The sequence below is a fragment of the Geotrypetes seraphini genome, chromosome 3 (assembly GCF_902459505.1).
Source record: "Geotrypetes seraphini chromosome 3, aGeoSer1.1, whole genome shotgun sequence".
Lineage (NCBI taxonomy): Eukaryota > Metazoa > Chordata > Amphibia > Gymnophiona > Dermophiidae > Geotrypetes > Geotrypetes seraphini.
The window spans coordinates 283,337,977-283,360,174 of NC_047086.1; the positions used below are offsets into that span (position 1 = coordinate 283,337,977).

Here is a 22,198-nt window from a genome sequence, read left to right on the forward strand (position 1 = left end):
AAAAAGCTCATGCAGCCCTTAGGACCTAAATTACATGTTTCCTAATTGGGTCCTCTCTGATTTGGTAAGCTAAGTTAAATTTGGCATTTTAGTTGTATGGGAAGATAGTTTAGCTAAAAACAACAACAGAAGAAGACCTAAAATAAAAAAAGGGGGGGGGGGGGGAACCCAAACAACTCACTAAATCTTTGATGTTTGCTGCGCTGGGCAGAACATTACCCATATCCATGAATCTGTGCTTTCTCTAATCCATAGCCAAAGCGGAACCTCATTGACTCACCAATTGTCAACTCCCCACACACAATTATACTGTATATATTTTAAGATTTCTGAGCTGTTTTCAAGCTGAGATAATCTGGGCAGCTGAGCAGACCTTCTTGATATTTCTTAAAAATGAGTTTCTCTAGAAATCTACCCAAATCCCCCCCTCAAAAAAAAAAACCCCCAACCCAAAACAAGGGGTCTAGTTATCAATATGAACTACTGCAAAGATGGGTTATTTTACCACCACCTCCATTTCATATCATGAGATCTGGTAACTTAACAACTGAAATAACTTTTTAAAAAAAAATTCTTTATTTATAGTTTAACTTTTTGACAAACATATTAGTCAAAAAGAAAGAAATAATACAATGACAGTTTTAACAGCCCTTCTCAAGAAATATATTCACAAATTAACAAGGAAAATAAATAAGCCGGTTTGTATAGTTAGTCCACAATATAGGAAGCTAAAACTGTGAATTTGACTGAAATATTTCACTGGAAATTATACAAAGGAAAATAAAGATGAGGCTGGATGGGCCCTGAACTTAACTTCATTGAGCTAATATTAAAGTAGCAGGTCTCACGTAGTAACTACACTTTGCCCTTTGGCAGAAATAAATTTCGACAACTGTTGAGGTTCAAAAAAAAAAATACATATCTATTCCCTTGGTAAAGCATCACACATTTGCAAGGTATCTCAGAACGAACGTTGCGCCCAACTGCAGAGCTTGGGGGTCTTAAAATAAACTGTTTTCTTCTCTTCTTAGTAAAACGGTTCATAGACACCAACGCGGAAGACAAAGGTGCGCGCTGACAACTGAGCGCAAGATGGAGGCGCGCGCCGAAGAAAAAGACTGTTTTTAGGGGCTGCGACGGGGGTTTTTGTTGGGAAGCCCCCCCCCCCACTTTACTTAATACAGATTGCGGCGGCGTTGTGGGGGGTTTGGGGGGTTGTAACCCCCTACATTTTAGTGAAAACGTAACTTTTTCCCTAAAAACAGGGAAAAAGTTAAGTTTTCAGTAAAATGTGGAGGGTTACAACCCCCCAAACCCCCCACAACACAGTGCGATCTGTATAAAGTAAAGTGGGGGGGTCCCCTCCCACACCCCCTGTCGTAGCCCCTAAAAACAGTCTTTTTCTTCGGCGTGCGCCTCCGCGCTGCGCTCAGTTGTCTGCTCGCGCCTTTGTCCCGGCGCGCTTTTGACCTGACACCGGGTAAAACATGACACGTCTGGATACATTCTTACTACTTCTGACACAAAAGGAACATCCTTACATTTTAAAAAAAGCTTAAGAATCCATTCCCTGTCTGAATCAATGGCAAATTGTACAAGCAGCGTAGCAGTTGCCGGTGTCTCACTATCAGATCTCTCTAAGAAATCATTAACTCTATTAGGTAAATAGTAAATTTTAGAGAGGCGGATAGGAACTTTCAAAATTTCAGTTAAATATTTCTTAAATGTATCATGTAATGATATAAATGATAGCTTAAGAAAATTTATAATCCAAAGATTACATCTCCTAGTCACGTTCTCCAGCATTTCTACTTTGAAATGAAGAGACTCACTATCTTTAACCCAAGTTAAGGCCTGGGATTCAACAACTTTTAATCTGGTTCATGTCCATCCACTTTATTTTCCAGACTTGATAACTCTTTTTTTAAATCCAAATTTTCTGAAACAACCATTGTGTAACACGCTGTAAAATGGTGCATTTGAATCCCCAGGGAGAGCTGTAAATTAGATATTGCTTCCCATAATGTTTTCATATTAAAAACCCTGGGTCTTTGCATGGGTACAAGCTCTGTTCCAAGGCCCACTTGTTGAATCAAAGTACCTGTGACCTCAGCAGGAGTTGCTTTCAGCTTGAGGACTCCTGTGCGTTACTGGGACGACCTTGCAATCCCCCTCCATGCTTGGAGGGGAAATGGGGGAGGGAGAGGGGGGACTTGGGGGAGTGGTGGGGATTTCTAGGGTACGAGGGTGGATATAACTGACATGCGATTTTGTATTGTTTTGCCTTGTTCTAGTGGATTTCGCGCTACTGTTTGCTGTTTTTATATTTTACTGTTTTCTTATGCTACCGCTCTTTTTTTCAGGCAATAAAAATTGTTTACAATTTAGAACATATAAGAATAGCCATATGAGGACTGGGTCAGACCAGTGGTCCATCTAGCCCAGTATCCTGCTTCCAGTATCCAATTCAGGTCACAAGTATCTGGAAGAAACCCAAATAATAGCAACATTCCATTCTACTGATTAGAGAATGTCCAAATGTAATAAACTGAAGAAACAATGTATAGACATTGATTCTTTGGGGGAGGGAGGGGGGAAGGGATGGGGGTTCAACTTCTTGGACTTTATGTTGTATTTGATTGTTTGACTTTAATAAAAAATTATTTGACTATAAAGTGAAGAAACTCCCTAACATGCGCACAGATTTCAAATATACATGTACACTTTTCATGAGATCATTCAAAAAATGACAATATGCTCAGAGACCTAGAGACCATACCCAGAGAATACTCATCATATACAGCCTCTCCATCCAATAGTCGCATACGTGTTAACTGATAATTTATTTCTCTTGAAATTGCGATCCTTAGATGTTATACACATTCAAAAGGTTGTGAAACACTTAACTCAATTTTAAGGTTCTGACGTGATCTTTCACTGCATCAGGGAACCTCAATGCTGGAAAATGGAAACGTTCAAAAGAGACAGACAAAGGTCAATGATACTTTTTAGTAGGCTTAAAACCGACCTGTGTCCGTTTCCACTTTCCTACATTGAGGTTCCCTGATGCAGTGCCAGCACCCACATAGCTAAGTGGCCTGATTTAGGTTAGAAGCACAAAAAGAAAAGCACAAAACTAACCTCGATAAAATCAATACCAAAATACACACACAAAAGAAGAGGCAAGTGAGATGTCTGAAAGCAACCGAATGAGACACGTTTATTAGTCCAACAAAAGAAACAACTCATTTGTAGTGGTCCCAACTAGGATCCCAGTTTCGGCACAAGCTTTCCTCAGGGGACTAGTGAGATACTTATTAATTACCCACTTTGAATCGCAAGGTAATGGCGGAATAGAAATATCTAATGTAATGTAATGTAATTAATGAGTTGTACGCAAAAGCAATGTTACTTACCGTAACAGTTGTTATCCAGGGACAGCAGGCAGCTATTCTCACTAGTGGGTGATGTCATCCGACAGAGCCCCGATACGGACATCTTGAAAGCATGTCTTGCTTGAAGAAACTTAGAAGTTTCGAGATGCCCGCACCGCGCATGCGCCAGTGCCTTCCCGCCCGATGTACCGGGCGTGTCTCCTCAGTTCAGGTAGCTAGCCTGAGAAGCCAACCCAGGGGAGGTGGGTGGGACGTGAGAATAGCTGCCTGCTGTCCCTGGATAACAACTGTTACGGTAAGTAACATTGCTTTATCCCAGGACAAGCAGGCAGGTATTTTCACTAGTGGGTGACCTCCAAGCTAACCCCAATGGGATGGTGGGAGAGTTGGCAATTTTAAGAGAACAAATTTTGTAACACTGTTTGGCCAAACTGTCCATCCCGTCTGGAAAAAGTATCCAGACAATAATGAGAGGTGAATGTATGAACCGAGGACCAAGTGGCAGCCTTACAAATCTCCTCAATTGGTGTCGATCTGAGGAAGGCTACAGAGGCTGCCATTGCTCTGACCTTATGGGCTGTGACCTTACAGGGAAGGGATAATCCAGCCTGGGCATAGCAGGAAGAGATACAAGCCGCCATCCAGTTAGAGATGGTGCGCTTCGATACAGGTCGTCCCAACTTGCTTGGATCAAAGGAGACGAAAAGTTGAGGAGCAGTTCTGTGTGGCTTTGTGCGATCCAAGTAGAAAGCTAGAGCACGTTTACAGTCCAGAGTGTGCAAAGCAGATTCCCCAGGATGAGAATGAGGCTTTGGAAAGAACACTGGAAGCACGATGGATTGGTTGATGTGAAATTCAGAGACCACTTTAGGCAAGAATTTTGGATGAGTACGAAGGACCACCTTGTCATGATGGAATACAGTGAATGGTGGATCCGCCACTAGGGCCTGAAGCTCGCTGACCCGGCGAGCTGAAGTGAGGGCCACCAAGAAAACCACCTTCCAGGTGAGATACTTAAGTGGAGCCTTGTTGAGAGGTTCAAACGGAGGCTTCATAAGATGAGACAGGACAACATTGAGATCCCAAACCACAGGAGGAGGTTTGATAGGAGGGTTAGAAACATAGAAACATAGAAATCGACGGCAGAAAAGGGCCGCGGCCCATCAAGTCTGCCCATACCATTGACCCACTCCCTGACTTTTACTCCCCTAGAGATCCCACGTGGATATCCCATTTTCTCTTAAAATCTGACACGTTGTTGGCTTCAATTACTTGCTGAGGTAGCTCGTTCCAATGATCGACCACCCTTTCGGTGAAGAAGTATTTCCTGGCATCACCATGAAATTTCCCTCCCTTGACTTTCAGCGAGTGCCCTCTGGTGACCGAGGGCCCTGTAAGACAGAAGATATCATCCTTCACCTCTATACGTCCCGTAATATACTTAAAGGTCTCAATCATGTCTCCCCTCTCTCTTCGTTCTTCCAGTGAGTACATCCGCAGTTTTTTTAGCCTTTCTTCATACGTGAGATCCCTGAGCCCCAAGACCATCTTGGTAGCTGTTCGCTGAACCGACTCAATTCTCAGCACATCTTTCCGGTAGTGTGGTCTCCAGAATTGAACACAATACTCCAGATGAGGTCTTACCATGGATCTGTACAGCGGCATTATGACTTCAGGTTTTCTGCTGACAAAACCCCTACGGATGCAGCCCAACATTTGCCTTGCCTTGGACGAAGCCTTCTCCACTTGATTGGCAGCCTTCATATCATCACTGATGATAACTCCCAGATCACGTTCCACCATGGTCCTGGTCAAGGTTTCACCATTTAGTGTATAAGTTCTGTGTGGATTTTTTTTCCCTAGGTGCATCACTTTACATTTTTTAGCATTGAAGCTTAACTGCCAAGTTGACGACCACTGTTCCAGCTGTCGTAGGTCTTGTGTCATATTGTCAGGCACACTGCTTTTACCTACTATGTTGCATAGTTTGGCGTCATCGGCAAACAGTGATACTTTTCCTCTGAGCCCTTGGGTCATATCTCCTATGAATAAATTGAATAGAATCGGCCCTAAGACGGAGCCCTGTGGTACTCCACTCGTCACGGCTGACGTTTTGGAGGGGGTACCGTTTACCATCACCCTTTGAAGTCTACCGCTTAGCCAATCCTTAACCCATGTAGTGAGTGTATCCCCTAATCCCATCGATTTTAGTTTGTTCAACAGCCTACGGTGTGGGACGCTATCAAAAGCTTTGCTGAAGTCCAAATATATCACATCCAGGGACTCCCCGGCATCCAGATGACTAGTCACCCAGTCAAAGAAGTCAATCAGATTTGATTGGCAGGACCTTCCCCTGGTAAATCCGTGTTGGTGTGGATCACGTAGATTTTCTTCGTCTAGAATTTTGTCGAGTTTCTGTTTGATCAGTGTTTCCATGAGTTTGCACACTATGGATGTGAGACTCACCGGTCTGTAATTTTCTGTTTCTGTTCTGCAGCCTTTTTTGTGTAGTGGAATTACGTTAGCCGTTTTCCAGTCCAGGGGTACTCTTCCCGTGCGCATGGAAAGATTGAAGAGCACTGATAGTGGTTCAGCCAGAACATCACACAGCTCTCTGAGCACCCTGGGGTGTAGATTGTCTGGTCCCATGGCTTTGTCTACTTTGAGTCTTGAAAGTTCGTAGTAGACGCTACTGGGCGTAAACTCGAACTCCTGAAACAGGTCATTTTGGCTGTCTTTTGTCTGTAGTTGTGGACCAGCTCCCGGTGCTTCACAGGTGAATACTGAGCAGAAGTATTCGTTTAGTAGTTCTGCCTTGGTAGAATCAGATTCTGCAAAGTTTCCGTCTGATTGCCTGAGGCGTTCTATCCCATCTTTGTTTCTCTTCCTGTCGCTAATGTACCTGAAAAAGGATTTATCCCCTTTTTTAATGTTCCTTGCTAGATCTTCTTCTGTTTGGAGCTTTGCCTCTCTGACTGCTTTTTTGACAGCTTTAGATTTGAACAGATAGTCTTCTTTTGCCTCCCTCTTCCCAAGATGTTTGTAGGTGATAAATGCTTCTTTTTTCTTTTTAATGAGTTCCGAAATTTCCTTGTTGAACCATTGTGGTCTTTTGTTTCTCCGGCGTTTGCTTACTGTATTTATGTAGCGGTTAGTTGCCTCGTTCAGTATGGATTTCAGATTTGACCACATAGTTTCCGGATTGTCGGTTTCTGCATGGTTATGCAGCTCTCGGTGGACAAAGTCTCCCATATTGTTGAAGTCTGCACTCCTAAAGTTGAGGACCCTCGTCGCTGTGTTTGATTTAGAGAAGCCTTTCCTGAGGTTGAGCCATACCATGTTATGGTCACTGGTGGCCAGCGTGTCCCCTACTAATACCTCCGAGACACTGTCTCCGTTGGTGAGTACCAGGTCCAGTATTGCCTGTTCCCTTGTGGGTTCTAATACCATTTGTTTTAGTTGCGCACCCTTGATGGAGGTTAATATTCTTCTGCTACCACACGTAGTTGCTGAGAGTGTGTTCCAATCTGCATCTGGCATGTTGAAGTCCCCCAACAGTACTGTGTCGCCACGCAAAGTGATGTTCTCTATGTCTTCTATCAATTCCTTGTCTTTGTCTTCCTTTTGTCTTGGAGGCCTGTATACCACACCGAGGTAAAGACATTTTTCATTCCCTCTGGCCAGGTTCACCCAGAGTGATTCCCCTGTGTATCTAACCTCTGTGATTCTGGTGGTTATGATATTATTCTTAGTGTATAGTGCTACCCCCCCTCCTAACTTGCCCTCTCTGTCCCGACGAAGTAGATTGTAGCCTGGTATAACCATATCCCATCCATGCGAGTCTGTGAACCAGGTCTCGGATATCGCTACTACGTCAAGGTCAGCATTCCTTATCTCTGTTTCTAGTTCCAGGATTTTGTTGCCCAAGCTGTGTGCATTAACATACATAGCTCTCCAAACTCCTGTCCCTGTTAGTATGGCTCCTATTTTTTTGTGTATACTATGGGTACTTACCCTAGGCTCAGAAGTGTGGGTGCTACTTGCTTCCTCAGGGTGGATCCTGGAATGTGTGTATGTACCCTCCCCCAACTTACCTAGTTTAAAGCCTTCCGAAGTAGTCGTGCTAGTCGATGTCCAAATACTTTCTTGCCTTTCTTGGTCAGGTGTAGTCCGTCAGATCCCTGTAGTCCTTGTAGCGCCTCTCCGTGGTCCAGGAATCCAAAGTTCATCACCAAACACCAGTTGCGAAGCCACTCGTTGGTCCAATGGATACGCTCTTCCCTGTCTCTGCCTTTGCCTCTTACTGGGAGAATTGATGAGAAGACCACCTGTGCTCCTGTCTGCTTCAGCTTCTTTCCCAGGGCTTCGAAGTCTTTAGGGATGCTGTCTGATGTGCTCCTGGCAGTATCGTTGGTACCTACATGAATAAGAAACATAGGGAAATGGTCAGTAGGTTTCAGAAGTTTGTCTAGACTGGTGGTGATGTCTCTGATCCTGGCTCCAGGGAGACAGCAGACCTCCCTTGATTGCAAATCTGGTCTGCAAATTGGCCCTTCGGTGCCTCTTAGCATGGAGTCCCCGATGACCACCACTCTACGCTCCTTCCTAGGGGGTTGATCAGCGATTACTATAGCCGATGTTCTGTGTTTGGAATTCTCCTGAGCCCCTTCTGTTTCATCCTCGACAGTTCCTTCCTGAAGGACATGAAATCTGTTCTTCAGGGAGAGTTGTGGGGTTGGTGTAGAATTGCCCTGTTTGAGAGAAAAAGAAGAAGAAAGTGAGAATGGGGGGGGGGTTTCTTCGCCTGCCAGTAGAGGAGGTTACCAGCTGCCAGGGACCGGCATCTCCAATCATTTCCTGTATTCCAATCGTAGAATTTAGAGCCGTAGGTTTGGGAGTGCCAAGAATGGACTTGTCGTGGGTTCGTTCTGTGATGTGAGACAGTTCTTGGATGGCATCGTCGATGAAGGCCTCGTCCTCCCTGATGCATCTCAAGCGTTTCACCTCCTCCCTGAGGCTCCGCAATTCCTGCATGATATCCTCGTCTACTTCTACCTGTCTCATCTCCTCTGTCTGCGTAGAGACTGTAGCATACCGTGGGAGGGGGATGGCCTCGGCCAGCACTGAGACATCTGTCCTCCGCTCAGTGGCACTTTCTTCCTTCTGTGTAGAGTCCTTGGCCATCCCCTGGGTCTCTCCAGATACTGAAGTGTTGAACTTGATAGTAGTCTTGGCGCTCCGTGTTCTCCCTGCCATTTCCAAGTGTGAAAGTTTAAATATTAAAAATAGAAATTTAAGGGATAAAAATTTGAGTATGTGAGAAAAGTGTCTGAGATTAAGACAGTGTCTGACTGTGATAAGAGGAAAGAGAAGAGTGTGCTTGCCTGAGTGCGTGCTTGAGTGTAATAAAGGAGAGTATCTGTTTTACTGTGAGAGAAGAGAGGAGAGTATCTGGTTCAAAGTGGAAAGGCTCTGTTTAGAGGCCCTTCTTGAGGCCCTTCGCAAAGGCGCTCTCGCTAAGGCGAGCGCCTTTGCCGCTCGCCTTCGCCGCGCGCCGAACGGCTGCGCGCCGTTGGCCCGCCTCCTTTTATGGAGGGGCCCGGGCGCCTACTGCTGATGCGTTGGGGGTGGGCGGAGCTACTCTCGCCACTTCCCCGAGGTGAAATCTAAGGCTTTTGCCGCTCGCCTTGCCTTGCCCTGCTCACCACGCTGTGCTGAGACTTTCAATCGCCTCCCTCAGCCCTCGCCTGGCTTCCGCAGCAGTGGCGAACCGTCGGCCCGCCTCCTTTTATGGAGGGGCCCGGGCGCCTACTGCTGATGCGTTGGGGGTGGGCGGAGCTACTCTCGCCGCTTCCCCGAGGTGAAATCTAAGGCTTTTGCCGCTCGCCTTGCCTTGCCCTGCTCACCACGCTGTGCTGAGACTTTCAATCGCCTCCCTCAGCCCTCGCCTGGCTTCCGCAGCAGTGGCGAACCGTCGGCCCGCCTCCTTTTATGGAGGGGCCCGGGCGCCTACTGCTGATGCGTTGGGGGTGGGCGGAGCTACTCTCGCCGCTTCCCCGAGGTGAAATCTAAGGCTTTTGCCGCTCGCCTTGCCTTGCCCTGCTCACCACGCTGTGCTGAGACTTTCAATCGCCTCCCTCAGCCCTCGCCTGGCTTCCTATCATAAATCTGGAAACCACAGGATGAGCAGACAAAGGTTTCCCCTGTAGAGGCTGATGGAAAGCCGCAATAGCACTCAGGTGAACTCGTATAGAGGTAGACTTGAGACCAGACTGAGACAGGTGTAGAAGATAATCCAATACAGAAGAAAGGGAAGCTCGCTGAGGTTCCGTGGCATTGGAAACACACCAGGAGGAGAATCTAGTCCATTTTTGGGAGTAGCATTGTCGAGTAGCAGGCTTCCTGGAAGCCTCCAAAACCTCCCTCACTGCTTGAGAAAACTGGTGAAGAGTTATGTTGAAAGGAACCAAGCTGTCAGGTGGAGGGACTGCAGATTGGGATGAAGTAGTGAACCTTGATGTTGAGTGAGTAGTGAAGGAAACACTGGAAGAAGTACTGGCTCCCTGCTGCTGAGTTGAAGTAGAAGGGAGAACCAAGGTTGTCTGGGCCACCGAGGAGCAATTAGAATCATGGTGGCATGGTCTGATCTCAACTTGACTAGAGTCTTTTGAATGAGAGGAAAAGGAGGGAACGCATATAGGAAGCGATTCCCCGAATCCAGTAGAAAAGCGTCTGCCTCGAGGCGATGGGGAGTGTATATCCTGGAGCAAAACTGAGGCAGTTTGAAGTTGTGGGGGGCTGCAAAGAGGTCTATCTGAGGCGTCCCCCACTGTGCAAATATCTGATGAAGGGGCTTGGAATGGAGAGTCCATTCGTGAGGCTGGAGAAGACGACTCAATTTGTCTGCCAGGACATTGTCTTTCCCCTGAATGTAGACAGCCCTGAGGAAGGTGTTGTGGCGGACCGCCCAATCCCAGACTCGAAGAGCTTCCTGGCAAAGAGGGGCCGAGCCCGTGCCCCCTTGTTTGTTGACATAATACATGGCGACCTGATTGTCGGTGCGAATTAGGACCACCATGTCGTGAAGCAGATGTTGAAAAGCCTGAAGAGCATTGAAGATGGCTCTGAGCTCCAGAAGATTGATTTGATGGAGTCGTTCCGCACTGGTCCAGAACCCCTGAGTGCGGAGACCATCCAGATGAGCTCCCCATGCATAGTTCGATGAATCGGTGGGGAGAACTTTCCGGTGGGGAGGAGAGTGAAACAGTAAACCTCTGGATAGATTCGAAGAGGTCATCCACCAGCGAAGAGACTGCCGTAGAGCAGGAGTGACTACAATGTGGCGGGACAACGGGTCGGACACCTGAGTCCACTGAGATGCCAAGGTCCATTGAGGAATTCTGAGATGTAGTCTGGCAAAAGGCGTCACATGAACTGTGGATGCCATGTGACCCAAGAGGACCATCATGTGTCTCGCTGAGATGGACGGGCGAGAAGACACCGACTGGCAGAGCAGAAGAGCATCCATGCGCTGAGGAGGAAGGAACGCTCGAAGTTGGATGGTATCTAGGACCGCCCCGATAAAGGGGAGAGTCTGGGTGGGCTGAAGATGTGACTTGGGAAAGTTGATCTCGAAGCCCAAGTTCTGCAGAAAACAAATCGTCGTCAAGGTCGCCGAAATGACCTCTGGAGCCGACGGGGCCTTGATGAGCCAGTCGTCGAGGTATGGAAACACCTGGAGACCCATGTTCCGGAGTGCAGCGGCCACCACCACCAGACACTTCGTGAAGACTCTGGGCGAAGAGGAAAGGCCGAATGGAAGCACTCGATACTGCAGATGTAGATGTCCCACCCGAAATCTGAGGAACTTGCGGGAGGCCGGATGAATCGGGATGTGAGTGTAGGCCTCCTTGAGGTCCAGAGAGCATAACCAATCGTTCTGCTCGAGGAGGGGATAGAGAGAGGCAAGGGTCAGCATACGGAACCGCTCCTTGACCAAAAACTTGTTGAGGACTCGAAGGTCCAAAATGGGTCGCAGATCGCCCGTCTTCTTCGGAACCAGGAAATACCGGGAGTAAAACCCTTGGTTTTGCTGATCTAACGGGACCGGCTCGACGGCCCGAAGCCGAAGCAAAGCCTGAGCCTCCTGGAGAAGAAGAGCGGTCTGCGTTAAGTTGGAAGGATACTCTCTTGGAGGGTGGTCCGGGGGGACTCGTTGGAAACGAAGAGAGTATCCTTCTCTTACGATGGTAAGGACCCAAAGGGCTGTGGTGATTGACTCCCATCGATGACAAAAATGATGGAGACGACCCCCTATGGGAAAAACAGGGGAAGGCAGAACATCGGTTATGCTCCCTGGAAGAGAGTCAAAAAGGCTGAGTAGCCTTGGGCGCAGCCGGCATCTGAGGCTTCTGCTGAGTCTTCTGAGGCGGCTGTCTCTTCGCAGGCTGTCTCGCAGGAGGAGTCTGCCTCGGTTGATAACGTCGCTGGTAAATTTGAGGCGGTCTAGAAGGACGAGACTGCTGAGGCTTCGGTTTAGGACGCAGAATAGATTGAAAAGACTTTTCATGGTCCGACAACTTTTTAGTAACAGTTTCTATAGACTCATCAAATAGATCTGCTCCTGCACAAGGTACATTTGCGAGTCTGTCTTGGAGGTTCGGATCCATATCGATGGTTCGAAGCCACGCCAGACGACGCATGGCGACCGAACATGCCGCAGCATGAGCCGAGAGCTCGAAGGCATCATAGGAGGATTGCATCAGTTGAAGACGTAACTGGGACAGGGTCGCCACCACCTCTTCAAACTGGAAACGAGCCTGTGCATCGATGAAAGGAGTGAACTTGCGGAGCACCGGCAAGAAGAAATCCAAGTATGAAGAGAAGAAGAAATTGTAATTGAGCACTCGAGTCGCCATCATCGAGTTTTGATAGATACGTCTACCAAACTTATCCATCGTTCTCCCCTCCCTGCCAGGTGGCACGGAAGCGTAGACTTGGGAGGGGTGAGAACGCTTGAGAGAGGACTCGACTAGAAGGGACTGATGAGAAAGTTGAGCTCCCTCAAACCTTTTGTGGTGAACGATGCGGTATCGAGCATCCAGTTTACTAGGAACTGCAGGCATGGAATACGGTGTCTCAAAACAGCGCATGAAAGTCTGGTCCAGCAGCTTATGCAAAGGAAGCCGAAGTTTCTCCGCCGGAGGGTGAGGCAAATGCATGGTGTCCAAATACTCTTTAGAATATTTGGACCCAGTGTCCAAAGTCACCTCCAAGTCATCCGCCATCTGTTGGAGAAAGGATGAGAAAGACAGTTGGTCTGGCAAGGCCGGCCTACGAGACTGACTAGAAGAAGTGGAAGCCTCCGGGTCCAGGGAGATCTGAGATCGGCATGGAGAATAGGAGGTAGACGGTTCAACGTACTCTGGTCCCTCCGGCTGGGACACATCCGACGATGAATACCCCAAACGCTGCATCTTCTTCTGTGGAGACACCTCCGAATGACGTGAGGAGTGCCGGGAAGAGTGCCGAGATCGATGCCCCTCCCGGTGACGGGACGGAGAACGAGATCTTCTATGCATCGATTGATCCTTCGAAGCCTCAAAGGAATGGATAGGGCTCGATGCAGTGGATCGCAGAGGTGGCAGAGATGCGGATTCACGCAGCGCCACCCATGTCTGGTATGGAGTGCGGAAGAACTCCTCCTGCGATGCAGTATGCCCAGGACTACGATTATCAGTAGCCGCCCTAGCACCCTGTTGTCGTGGAGGTGTGATGGGCTCTAAAGGCGGCATCTCAGGAAGGGAAGGCCTCCTGGATGATTCTGCCGCCCTCCGCCGATCCCCCTCTTCGAGCAGAGAAATCGAACGACGAGGAGGAGGGGGAGGGGGCGGACCGCCCCCTGAAACCGGGGTCGGAAGCTCACCCTGAATGTTGGCGATAAGCCGGGGTCCCATAGTATACATAAGCTCGACAAACTGAGCTTCTAGCAGGGACCGAAGCGAAGCCGATATGGAGGGATCCGCACCGAAAGGGGGTCCTCCTGCACGGTCTTCGCTTTCCTTCGTGGCCAAGTGCTTCTGCTTGCTAGCTTTAGGCACTTTGATGACCACGGGAGGGACAGTTGAAGGCGGTACCTGAATCGAGGAGACGGAGGCAGGCGCCGATGCTGAACTCGAAGTTGAAGCCGGGGCAAACGATGCGGGCTTCACGATGCTCGATGCAGGAGTCGCAGATGTCGGTTTCAAATGCAGCGGCGAAACCTCAACAGCCGCAGTAGCAGAGACGTCCTTGGCAGTCTCCATCTTGAACATCGACTCCCAGAGCAAGCAGCGCCGCTTAAACGAGCGCGCAGTGAGCGTGGAACAAGGCCGGCACGATTTCGGAACGTGTTCTGGACCAAGACACTGAAGGCAGCGTCGATGTGGGTCCGTCAGCGAAATTGCACGCTGGCACTTGCGGCACTTTTTAAAGCCGGTGATTGGTCGGGACATAGGCCGGAAAATCGACGCTGCAAGGTCGAAAGCGGTAGGCCGCAGCCACGAGGCCGGCCCGGCCGAACCGCCGGAAGAAATAATTTTGAACTTTTTTTTTTTTTTTTAAATAAAATAAAAGTGAAATAAATGGAAAGAAATAAACAAAAAACGCGGGTTAAATAAAGAAGGCAAAAAACTGAAATTCAGTCAGCGCAGAATGAAGACAAACTTCTCAGCTCCGCGGAAAGAAAAGAACTGAGGAGACACGCCCGGTACATCGGGCGGGAAGGCACTGGCGCATGCGCGGTGCGGGCATCTCGAAACTTCTAAGTTTCTTCAAGCAAGACATGCTTTCAAGATGTCCGTATCGGGGCTCTGTCGGATGACATCACCCACTAGTGAGAATACCTGCCTGCTTGTCCTGGGATAATAGCCTTGTGCCAAAACTGGAATCCTAGTTGGGACCACTATAAATGAGTTGTTTCTTTTATTGGACTAATAAACGTGTCTCATTTGGTTGCTTTCAGACATCTCACTTGCATCTGATTTAGGTTAGGACAGCTTTTGAGATGTCCTAAATCCGGTCACATAGCTATGCAGGTGCCGGCACTAAATATTGCCGACACCTGCATAACCTAGGACTCCTCCCCAGTGCTGCTCCTGACCTTCCACTTTTCAGTTGGGTGGTCTGAGGGGATATTAACTGGAGAATGCCCCCGAGGTGCCACTGAATATCCCCACCGATGGTGACAAGCGATTTAAGCTGGCATGAGAAGCTCCTGCCTGCTGAAATTCCTTTAAATATTGGTCCCATATAGACCTAAACTACTATACAACTCATCCTGCTCCACTCATCAAATAAACTGCAACGGCCTGGATTCTAACATACTACCCACTTTTGTATTCTTCCTTTTCAAAACATTTGCTAAATAAGGGGCCCTTTTACAAAGCTCCAGCAAGCACTAATAGGTGCTTACTGCAGTTTAAAATGGACTACCATGGGGCTTGCTCAGGCTTCCCCTGATAGCTTTTCTTGTGTTTGTGCTACTCACATTCTAAAAGAAAATTTATTTCTTAGCACTGTGACTTGTGGACTTTGCTGTGCACTAACCAAATAGCAAAGGATTACAGCATGAGCCCTTTCCACCTACAGATTCCTCCACATTTTCAGGCAGTTTCTCTGAATAAAATATCCGAGGGGGTGCTGAAAAGTTCTCAGCCCAACTAACTAACTTCCTAAATTCTGGGCATTATTTTGCCACTGTAGCTGAAGAGAATGTTATCTTATTTCATTAGGTGCCAATTTGCAAGAACAAAATTCTATGTTTTGACATTGTTTCAAATCATTGATTGAACCATACCGATGTCATTCTCTTCTTGTTCGGGCTGAGAACTTTTCAACACCCCCTCGTAACAAGATGAAAAATAGACTTACCCTTGTTTCCCAAGAGAAGGGGGCAGAGTGTTCATCTTGCCAAGTTATGTCCTGAAATACAATTGAAGAATAACTGTGAAGCCAGAAGAATGGACAAACTGAATTCAAATATCTAGGATTATAATCTATGTTAAACACTAAAAAAGTATGATTGTAGAAAAGAAACAGAAGGATCGCAGCAAGCTAAAATGGTATATAGGTATCTCATGACCTCTACAACAGTGTGGTTCAAATTGTTCCTGAACTACCTTGAGCTAGATCAGTTTACAGGATATCCACATGAGGTGAAGCATGCATGGATATATCTCTCATAAATATTTATTGTGGTGAAAATTAGATGGATAGGGAGTATTCCAAGACCGGTTAAAGAAACACTTTCTCTAAAGGCCAATTACTGTATTTAAATCATGTCAACTGAAACACAAAATCATTCACTTATTATTGGAGGTCCTTTTGAACTGAATCAAGAACAAGTTGCTGTACTTTTTAGAAAGTAAGTGAAGAAACTGTTTACTGATAGCTTAGAATGCCATTTTAGAAAGGATTCCAAATCTGTAAATCACACATGGACGTCCATTTCGCGTGTATTTTATAATATAATCTGCCGACATATGGCTTGTTCTAAAATACATGAGAAATGGTCATCCATACCTTGGCGAAACATCCAAATTATGAAAGGGAACAAAACAAGGGACATTGACCTCTTTGTGGCTGTTTTGTGCTAGAACAGATTTCTCCAAATAAGTGGGGAGGAGACACCAATAGATTCCTTTTGGGAACAAAAGTGGATCTGTACTTTAAAAATCCTGTGAACAACGGGGATTAAATTCTGGTATTGAATAATCTGCATTTTTATGAATGGAATATTTAGCTCCACCTACTTGTGAGCAGGGCATATTGGACTACATTTTAGCTGGCCCTCAACATTTTGTTTTGGATCATGCAGAAGGGAGCAACAGCATAAAAGAATAGCTACAAGTGAATATTGTTTGCTGAAGCTTATGTGCATTTACCGAGTGGATTGCGTCAACACTGATTTGAAGTTTTGTTTTCACAGACGCAGCACAGAGATTCCCTGAGGAAGTGGAAAGCGAAACGGGTCCCTGTCGGGATTTTCAAAGATGAGTGTTGATTACTTTTGACATATATTTATTATGGTAGACTTTAATGAACTTAATGGAGTTTTTTGGCCAGTGAATTAGTCCTGATATAACATAGAAGTGTGGTTGCATAACTGAATTCTGAGGCCTTTTTCCTCCAAATAAAAAAAAGTTTGTACGGTAATCTTTAAATCTCCCTGGATATTATTTAAGTATTCACTTCCATTTTGGAGATCCCTCTTTTGGTCTTATTGCTATTATAAAATGACCAGACATCCATGCAGAGGAGAAGGGGTAGGCTACTGGTTACAGTAGTGGACTAAGAACCAGGGGACCCAGGTTCAAGTCACACTTCAACAGTGATTTTTTTTTAAATTGTGAGCCCTCCAGCGACAATATCATTTACTATACTATTGCCCCTTGATACTGAAATTTTGGAGATCTATTTGGGACCAAATTAATAATTTATTAGATCCTGTTTTATTTGGTACACTTATGAGAGCTAAGAATCAATTATCTGTGAGCAATAACAATTTACTTTTTGTAATGACAGGGGTTGCCATGCAGCTTATTTTAAAAAAATATTGGAAAAATTGAGATAAGACTAAATTATTCATTCTGGTGAGAGTCCCTTTGTTGTGTCTTTAAAATGGAAAGGTTTATGGCCGTTCAGAAGGGAAGTTACAAAAAATTTATGGATGTTTGGGAACCATTAACTAAACACTGTAAGAACTGATCTTTTTAAAAAAAACATACACATCTACAGTGTTCTCCCTAGAAATTTTTTCCAGCCGGGTGGCACAAAAAAGTAGCCGGGTGGGATGAGGAAAATTTAAAGGTCCTTTTACTAAGGCGTGCTAGCCATTTTAACACACGCTAAACGCTAACGTGTCCATTATAGTTTATGGATATATTAGCGTTTAGTGTGCGCTAAAATGGCTAGCGCATCTTAGTTAAAAGATCCCTAAATGTGCACTATTTTTATTAGTTAATTGTTATTAATTATTTTCCAATGCTCAATATGACTTTCTTTTTTAAGGTTTGACACTTAGGCAGTGTTCCAGTAGCATTTAAGCCATCTTGATAAAAAGTAATGCAGATCCTCTTATTCCGAATAACTAATGACCAGTATCAAACCTATTTCTTTCAAAACTACCGTACTTAAGAACATAAGAACATAAGAAGTTGCCCCCGCTGAGTCAGACCAGAGGTCCATCCTGCTCAGCGGTCCGCTCCTGCGACGGCCCATCAGGCCTAGTGCCTGAACAGTGGTCCCTGATTAATTTTGTAACTTACCTCTAATCCCATCCCTATAATTTACCTTTACTCTTATCTGTACCCCTCAATCCCTTTGTCTTCCAAGTACCTATCCAAAGCTTCTTTGAACCCCTGTAGCGTACTCCTGTTTATCACATCCTCTGGTAGCGCGTTCCATGTATCCACCACCCTCTGTGTGAAAAAGAACTTCCTGGTGTTTGTTCTAAACCTCTCCCCTTTCAATTTCTCCGAGTGCCCCCTTGTACTTATTGATCCCCTTAATTTGAAAAATCTGTCCCTGTCTAATTTTTCTATGCCCTTCATGATCTTGAAGGTTTCTATCATGTCTCCTCTAAGTCTCCACTTTTCCAGGGAGAAAAGCCCCAGCTTTTTCAGTCTGTCAGTATATGAGAGGTCCTCCATGCCCTTTATTAGCTTAGTTGCTCTTCTCTGGACCCTCTCAAGTACCTCCATGTCCTTCTTGAGGTACGGCGACCAGGAGGTACTTTAGAGGGTCCAGAGAAGAGCAACTAAGAGAGAATGGTATTCAACTAACTTCAAACTTATGTTGAATCAGTTAATGCTTTGCATCCCCGGCAATCTGTGTTTTAAGACATAGCACAGAGACAATAGTTCCTGCCTTAGGGCTCCTTATACAAAGCTGCGATAGCAAATCTGCCACAGCAAATGCACTGAAGCCCATAGGAATTGGATGGACTTTGGTGCATTTGCCATGAGAGACTCACTAATGTGGCTTTGTAAAAGGGACCCTTACTGAGTGAACTCCATACTAGTCACCTAAAGACCAATGTTTCCCAACTTCTTCAAGCCAAGTACCCCCTAAGTCTAACAAATACCAACTGAGTACCTCAGCCTAAGCTCCATCCCTGACCCCACTCCCATTATAATACTGTAGTACTAATTGTAATGCAATTTCTTCCATTCATTTTTCATGTACACACAATATAATCTTATTAATTCACTAGTCTTAAGCCCGTTACATTAACGGGTGCTAGAATAGATGTGTGTCTGTTTTTTTCTTTCTCTCTCTCTCTCCCCTTGACCGCTGTCTGTCTGTCTATGTTTATTTGTTTTTCTCTCCTTGGACACTGGCTGTCTCTCCTTGGACGCTGCCTGAATGTCTTCCTTTCTGTCTGTCTCAATGGCTGTGTGTCATTCTTTGTGTCTGTGTCCTTGTGCCATTCCCCCGCCCCCCCCAGAGCTAAGCTGTCTGCTTCCAGCATACCCCTTCCCCCAAAGCAGCCCCCTTTCCCTCTCCCTGACCCCCTTGTGTCTTCCCCCTCCCCCCCCCCGAGCAAAGCTGTCTACCCACCAGCACACCTCTCCAACAAAAGCATCCCCCTGTACCTGCAGCACTGGCACGACACCCTTCAGCCAATCGTGAGTGCTCAGAGCGCGACAGGGAGCGGGGCCTGCATCTTCTTTGGCGTCGGTGAGGAAGGAGAGGTTGTCCCAACTCTCCGCTATCTGCACTCAGCACAACCCTCTGACCAGAACAGCCCCCTTTCTTGCCTGCTCCATGGCCCTTCTTTTTCCTCTTCCCCTCCCTCCAGTCACCGCTGCCATTCCTATTTAAAATAGCCTGCTGAGGTTCGCGGCCGGCTGTAGCGAACCTCGCAGGCCGCTGTTCACCTCAGTAGCATGTTCCCTCTGACGCGATCGCATCAGAGAGAGCGTGCTACCACGTGGAGAGCGGCCTGCGAGGTTCGCTACAGCCGGCCGCGAACCTCAGCAGGCCGTTTTAAATAGGAATGGCAGCGGTGACTGGAGGGAGGGGAAGAACAGGAGCGGTAGCGGTTGTTTCGGGAGGGGGTGAGTCGACGACGTGCAGGCCGCTGTGAACAGGAGCGGCAGCGGCAGCAGGACCATGAGCCCTCCTTCCGCCATCCGCTGCCAGAGCCGCTCCTGTCGCCCGATGCAGTTAACTGGCGCATAAGCCTCAAGCTGCGGCCAAGGCTGGGGACTCGCGCATGCGCACTCCTGCGGCCACAGATCTACACCGCACAGAACACGCAAATAGGAGTGCGTATGTGCGGCTAGCTCTTTATTATATAGGATAAGAGTAACCACAAAATGAAAAAAAACAAAACCCAACACAAGACATACTGTATGCAGAGAAAATGTTAATTATTATTTATATTTGTTTTATTTTTCAAAGCGGTCAAGGCAGATGACTTTAAAATATGCAATGTCACCTCAGTAACACTATAGAAAAGTAGACAAATATAGTGCAAAATATAGACAACAGATTATAAATTCTCAAAACTGACACATTTCGATCACTAAATTGAAAATAAAATAATTTTTCCTACCGTTGCTGTCTGGTGATTTAATTAGTTTCTGATTGGATTTTCTTCTGACTGTGCATCCAACATTTTTTTTCTTTCTGCCTCCTGCATGCTTCCTCTCCTCCAGATGTCATTTCCTTCCCCAACCAACATCTCTCTCTGTCCCTCCATGACTCCAACTTTTCTTCCTCTCTCTCCCTCCTCTGTTATGATCTTGCATCTCTCTGTTCTACCTCAGGGTCTCTCCCCCCCCCCCCCCGTCTCTTCAGTCTGCATCTCCCATAGTCCAGCATCTGCCCCTTTGGTCCAGGCCTCTGTCTCTCTGTCTTTCTTCTGCTTACAACACCCTGCCCCATCCCATGTCCAGCATTTGTTCTCCTTTTTTCCAGGTGTTTCTCTACCTCTCTCTCTCTTCCTTCCTCCCTCCCTGGTACAGAATCTTTGCACCTCTCTGCAATCTCTCTCTCTTCCCTCTATACACCCCCCAAGTCCAACATCTGCCCCCATCTCTTCTGCCTCCCCTTTTGTTTCTGGTTTTTCCCTCTCTATCTTCCTTCTGCTAACATTTTGAGTCCTCCCACCTTTGATCCAGGTCTTTCTGTCTCTCTCACTCTCTTTGTCTTCCCCCTCCCCAGGGCCTTGCATCTCTCTCTCCTCGGTTCAGGGTGTTTCTCCTCTCTACCCTTTCTAGTCCAGCATCTGCCCTGTCTTCCCCCCTCCCTTTTGATTCAACTCTGCTTTCCCGCCACTCCTCAAGGTCCTTTTCTGTCCCCGCCTCTGGTGTCCAGATCTAGGGTCTCTATGAGTTTTCCATTTGGTAGCTTTTGACTGATTTGCTCAGCATATTGGGGGGGTGCTATACTCACAATCACATGTAGTCTCTCTTGTAGACCAATAAATGCAAAAGGGTTAATTACTTGCCCCAATTCCGTTTCACAATGTATCAGGTAGAATTGTGCTTTTTTGTCAAATCCAGTTTAATGGTTGGAAGATGAACATTCCCTACATATCCATCTTCCTGGTGCATTTCCCGTTCTGTACTTTGGGATTCATAACTGTTAACGCAGAAGCTAATTGTGCTGAATCCTAATGATATTGCTGAAAACTTGAAAATCTGTTTTGCTGGGCTTCTTCTGTTTAAGGTAAACATGCCTGATGTAACTTTGATATTGCAGCCTGCTGCCCACCGGGGCCCTCACAATAGGCGGGGGTCTTACCTCCGCTGCTTCCCCGCCCCTACTCCTTCACCTAACGGTGCATAACATTGATGTTGCAGCCTGCCGCCCACCGGGGCCCTCACGACGGGCTGGGCCTTACCTCCACTGCTTACCCGTCCCTTCTCCTTTTATCTGACGGTGCATAGTATTCCAGGCCGCGCATCAACCCTCTTCCCCGCCCCTACTTCTCCGTGAGCAGGGAGGGGTAATTTGTATAGCATTCGAGGCCGCGCGCCACAAACGCTATGCAAATTACTCCTCCCTGCTTATGGTGAAGGAGTAGAAGCGGGGAAGAGAGTTGGTGCGTGGCCTGGAACGCTATGCAAATTACCCCTCCCTGCTTATGATGAAGGAGTAGGGGCAGGAAAGAGAATTGGCACGCGGATTCGATGCTGGTGGTGGGATTAGCAGGGCTGCTTGTAGATCTGTGGATGCAAGATGACAGCTGGGCGCTCCCCTAAATTAGCTGGGCGGAGCGTCCGCCTAAAACACGCTAGGGAGAACACTGCATCTAGGGGGGAGGGAGGGGGAGTACATTTTGGAATTGAATTAGGAGGTATGTTTAGGTTGTTTACAGGTATTTATTGATTAATGGATGGGTGGGGGAAATAATTTTTGTTATTAATTTTTGTAAATTCATTGTGCTTTAATTTTAATATTCTATGTAAATGTACTAATTGTTGTGCACTACTGTAGTTTTAAAAATGAATAAAGAATTTAAAAAGAAAAAAAAGAAAAATACCTATTACACTTGAATATATACAGTACTGCTTCAACAGTTTTCAGGCTTGCAGATTTCTTATACATACAAGTACAGTACATATTTCTCTGTCCCTGAAGGGCTCACAATTTAAAAAAGAAATTTATAAAGAACTGAAAGTGGAATTTGAATTGGGATCCCTTGGTTCTCAGCCCGCTGCACTATATTTCTCAACTCTATATAGAGATCTATTAAGAAGTTAATCTCGGAGTTTAGTGCTCAACTCTTTTTGATCCTTGATGGTACGATT

At 46.5% G+C, this 22,198-nt stretch overlaps 1 protein-coding gene across 1 annotated transcript in view; it reads right to left on the minus strand.

Moving 5' to 3' along the window:
- C3H1orf198 (chromosome 3 C1orf198 homolog) overlaps positions 1-22,198 on the minus strand; it is an 84,223-nt gene that overhangs the window by 33,957 nt on the left and 28,068 nt on the right. Inside the window, exon 2 of the mRNA XM_033939487.1 lies at positions 15,306-15,356. Coding sequence (XP_033795378.1) covers positions 15,306-15,356 — 51 coding nt within the window. The remainder of the gene's footprint in view (positions 1-15,305; positions 15,357-22,198) is intronic.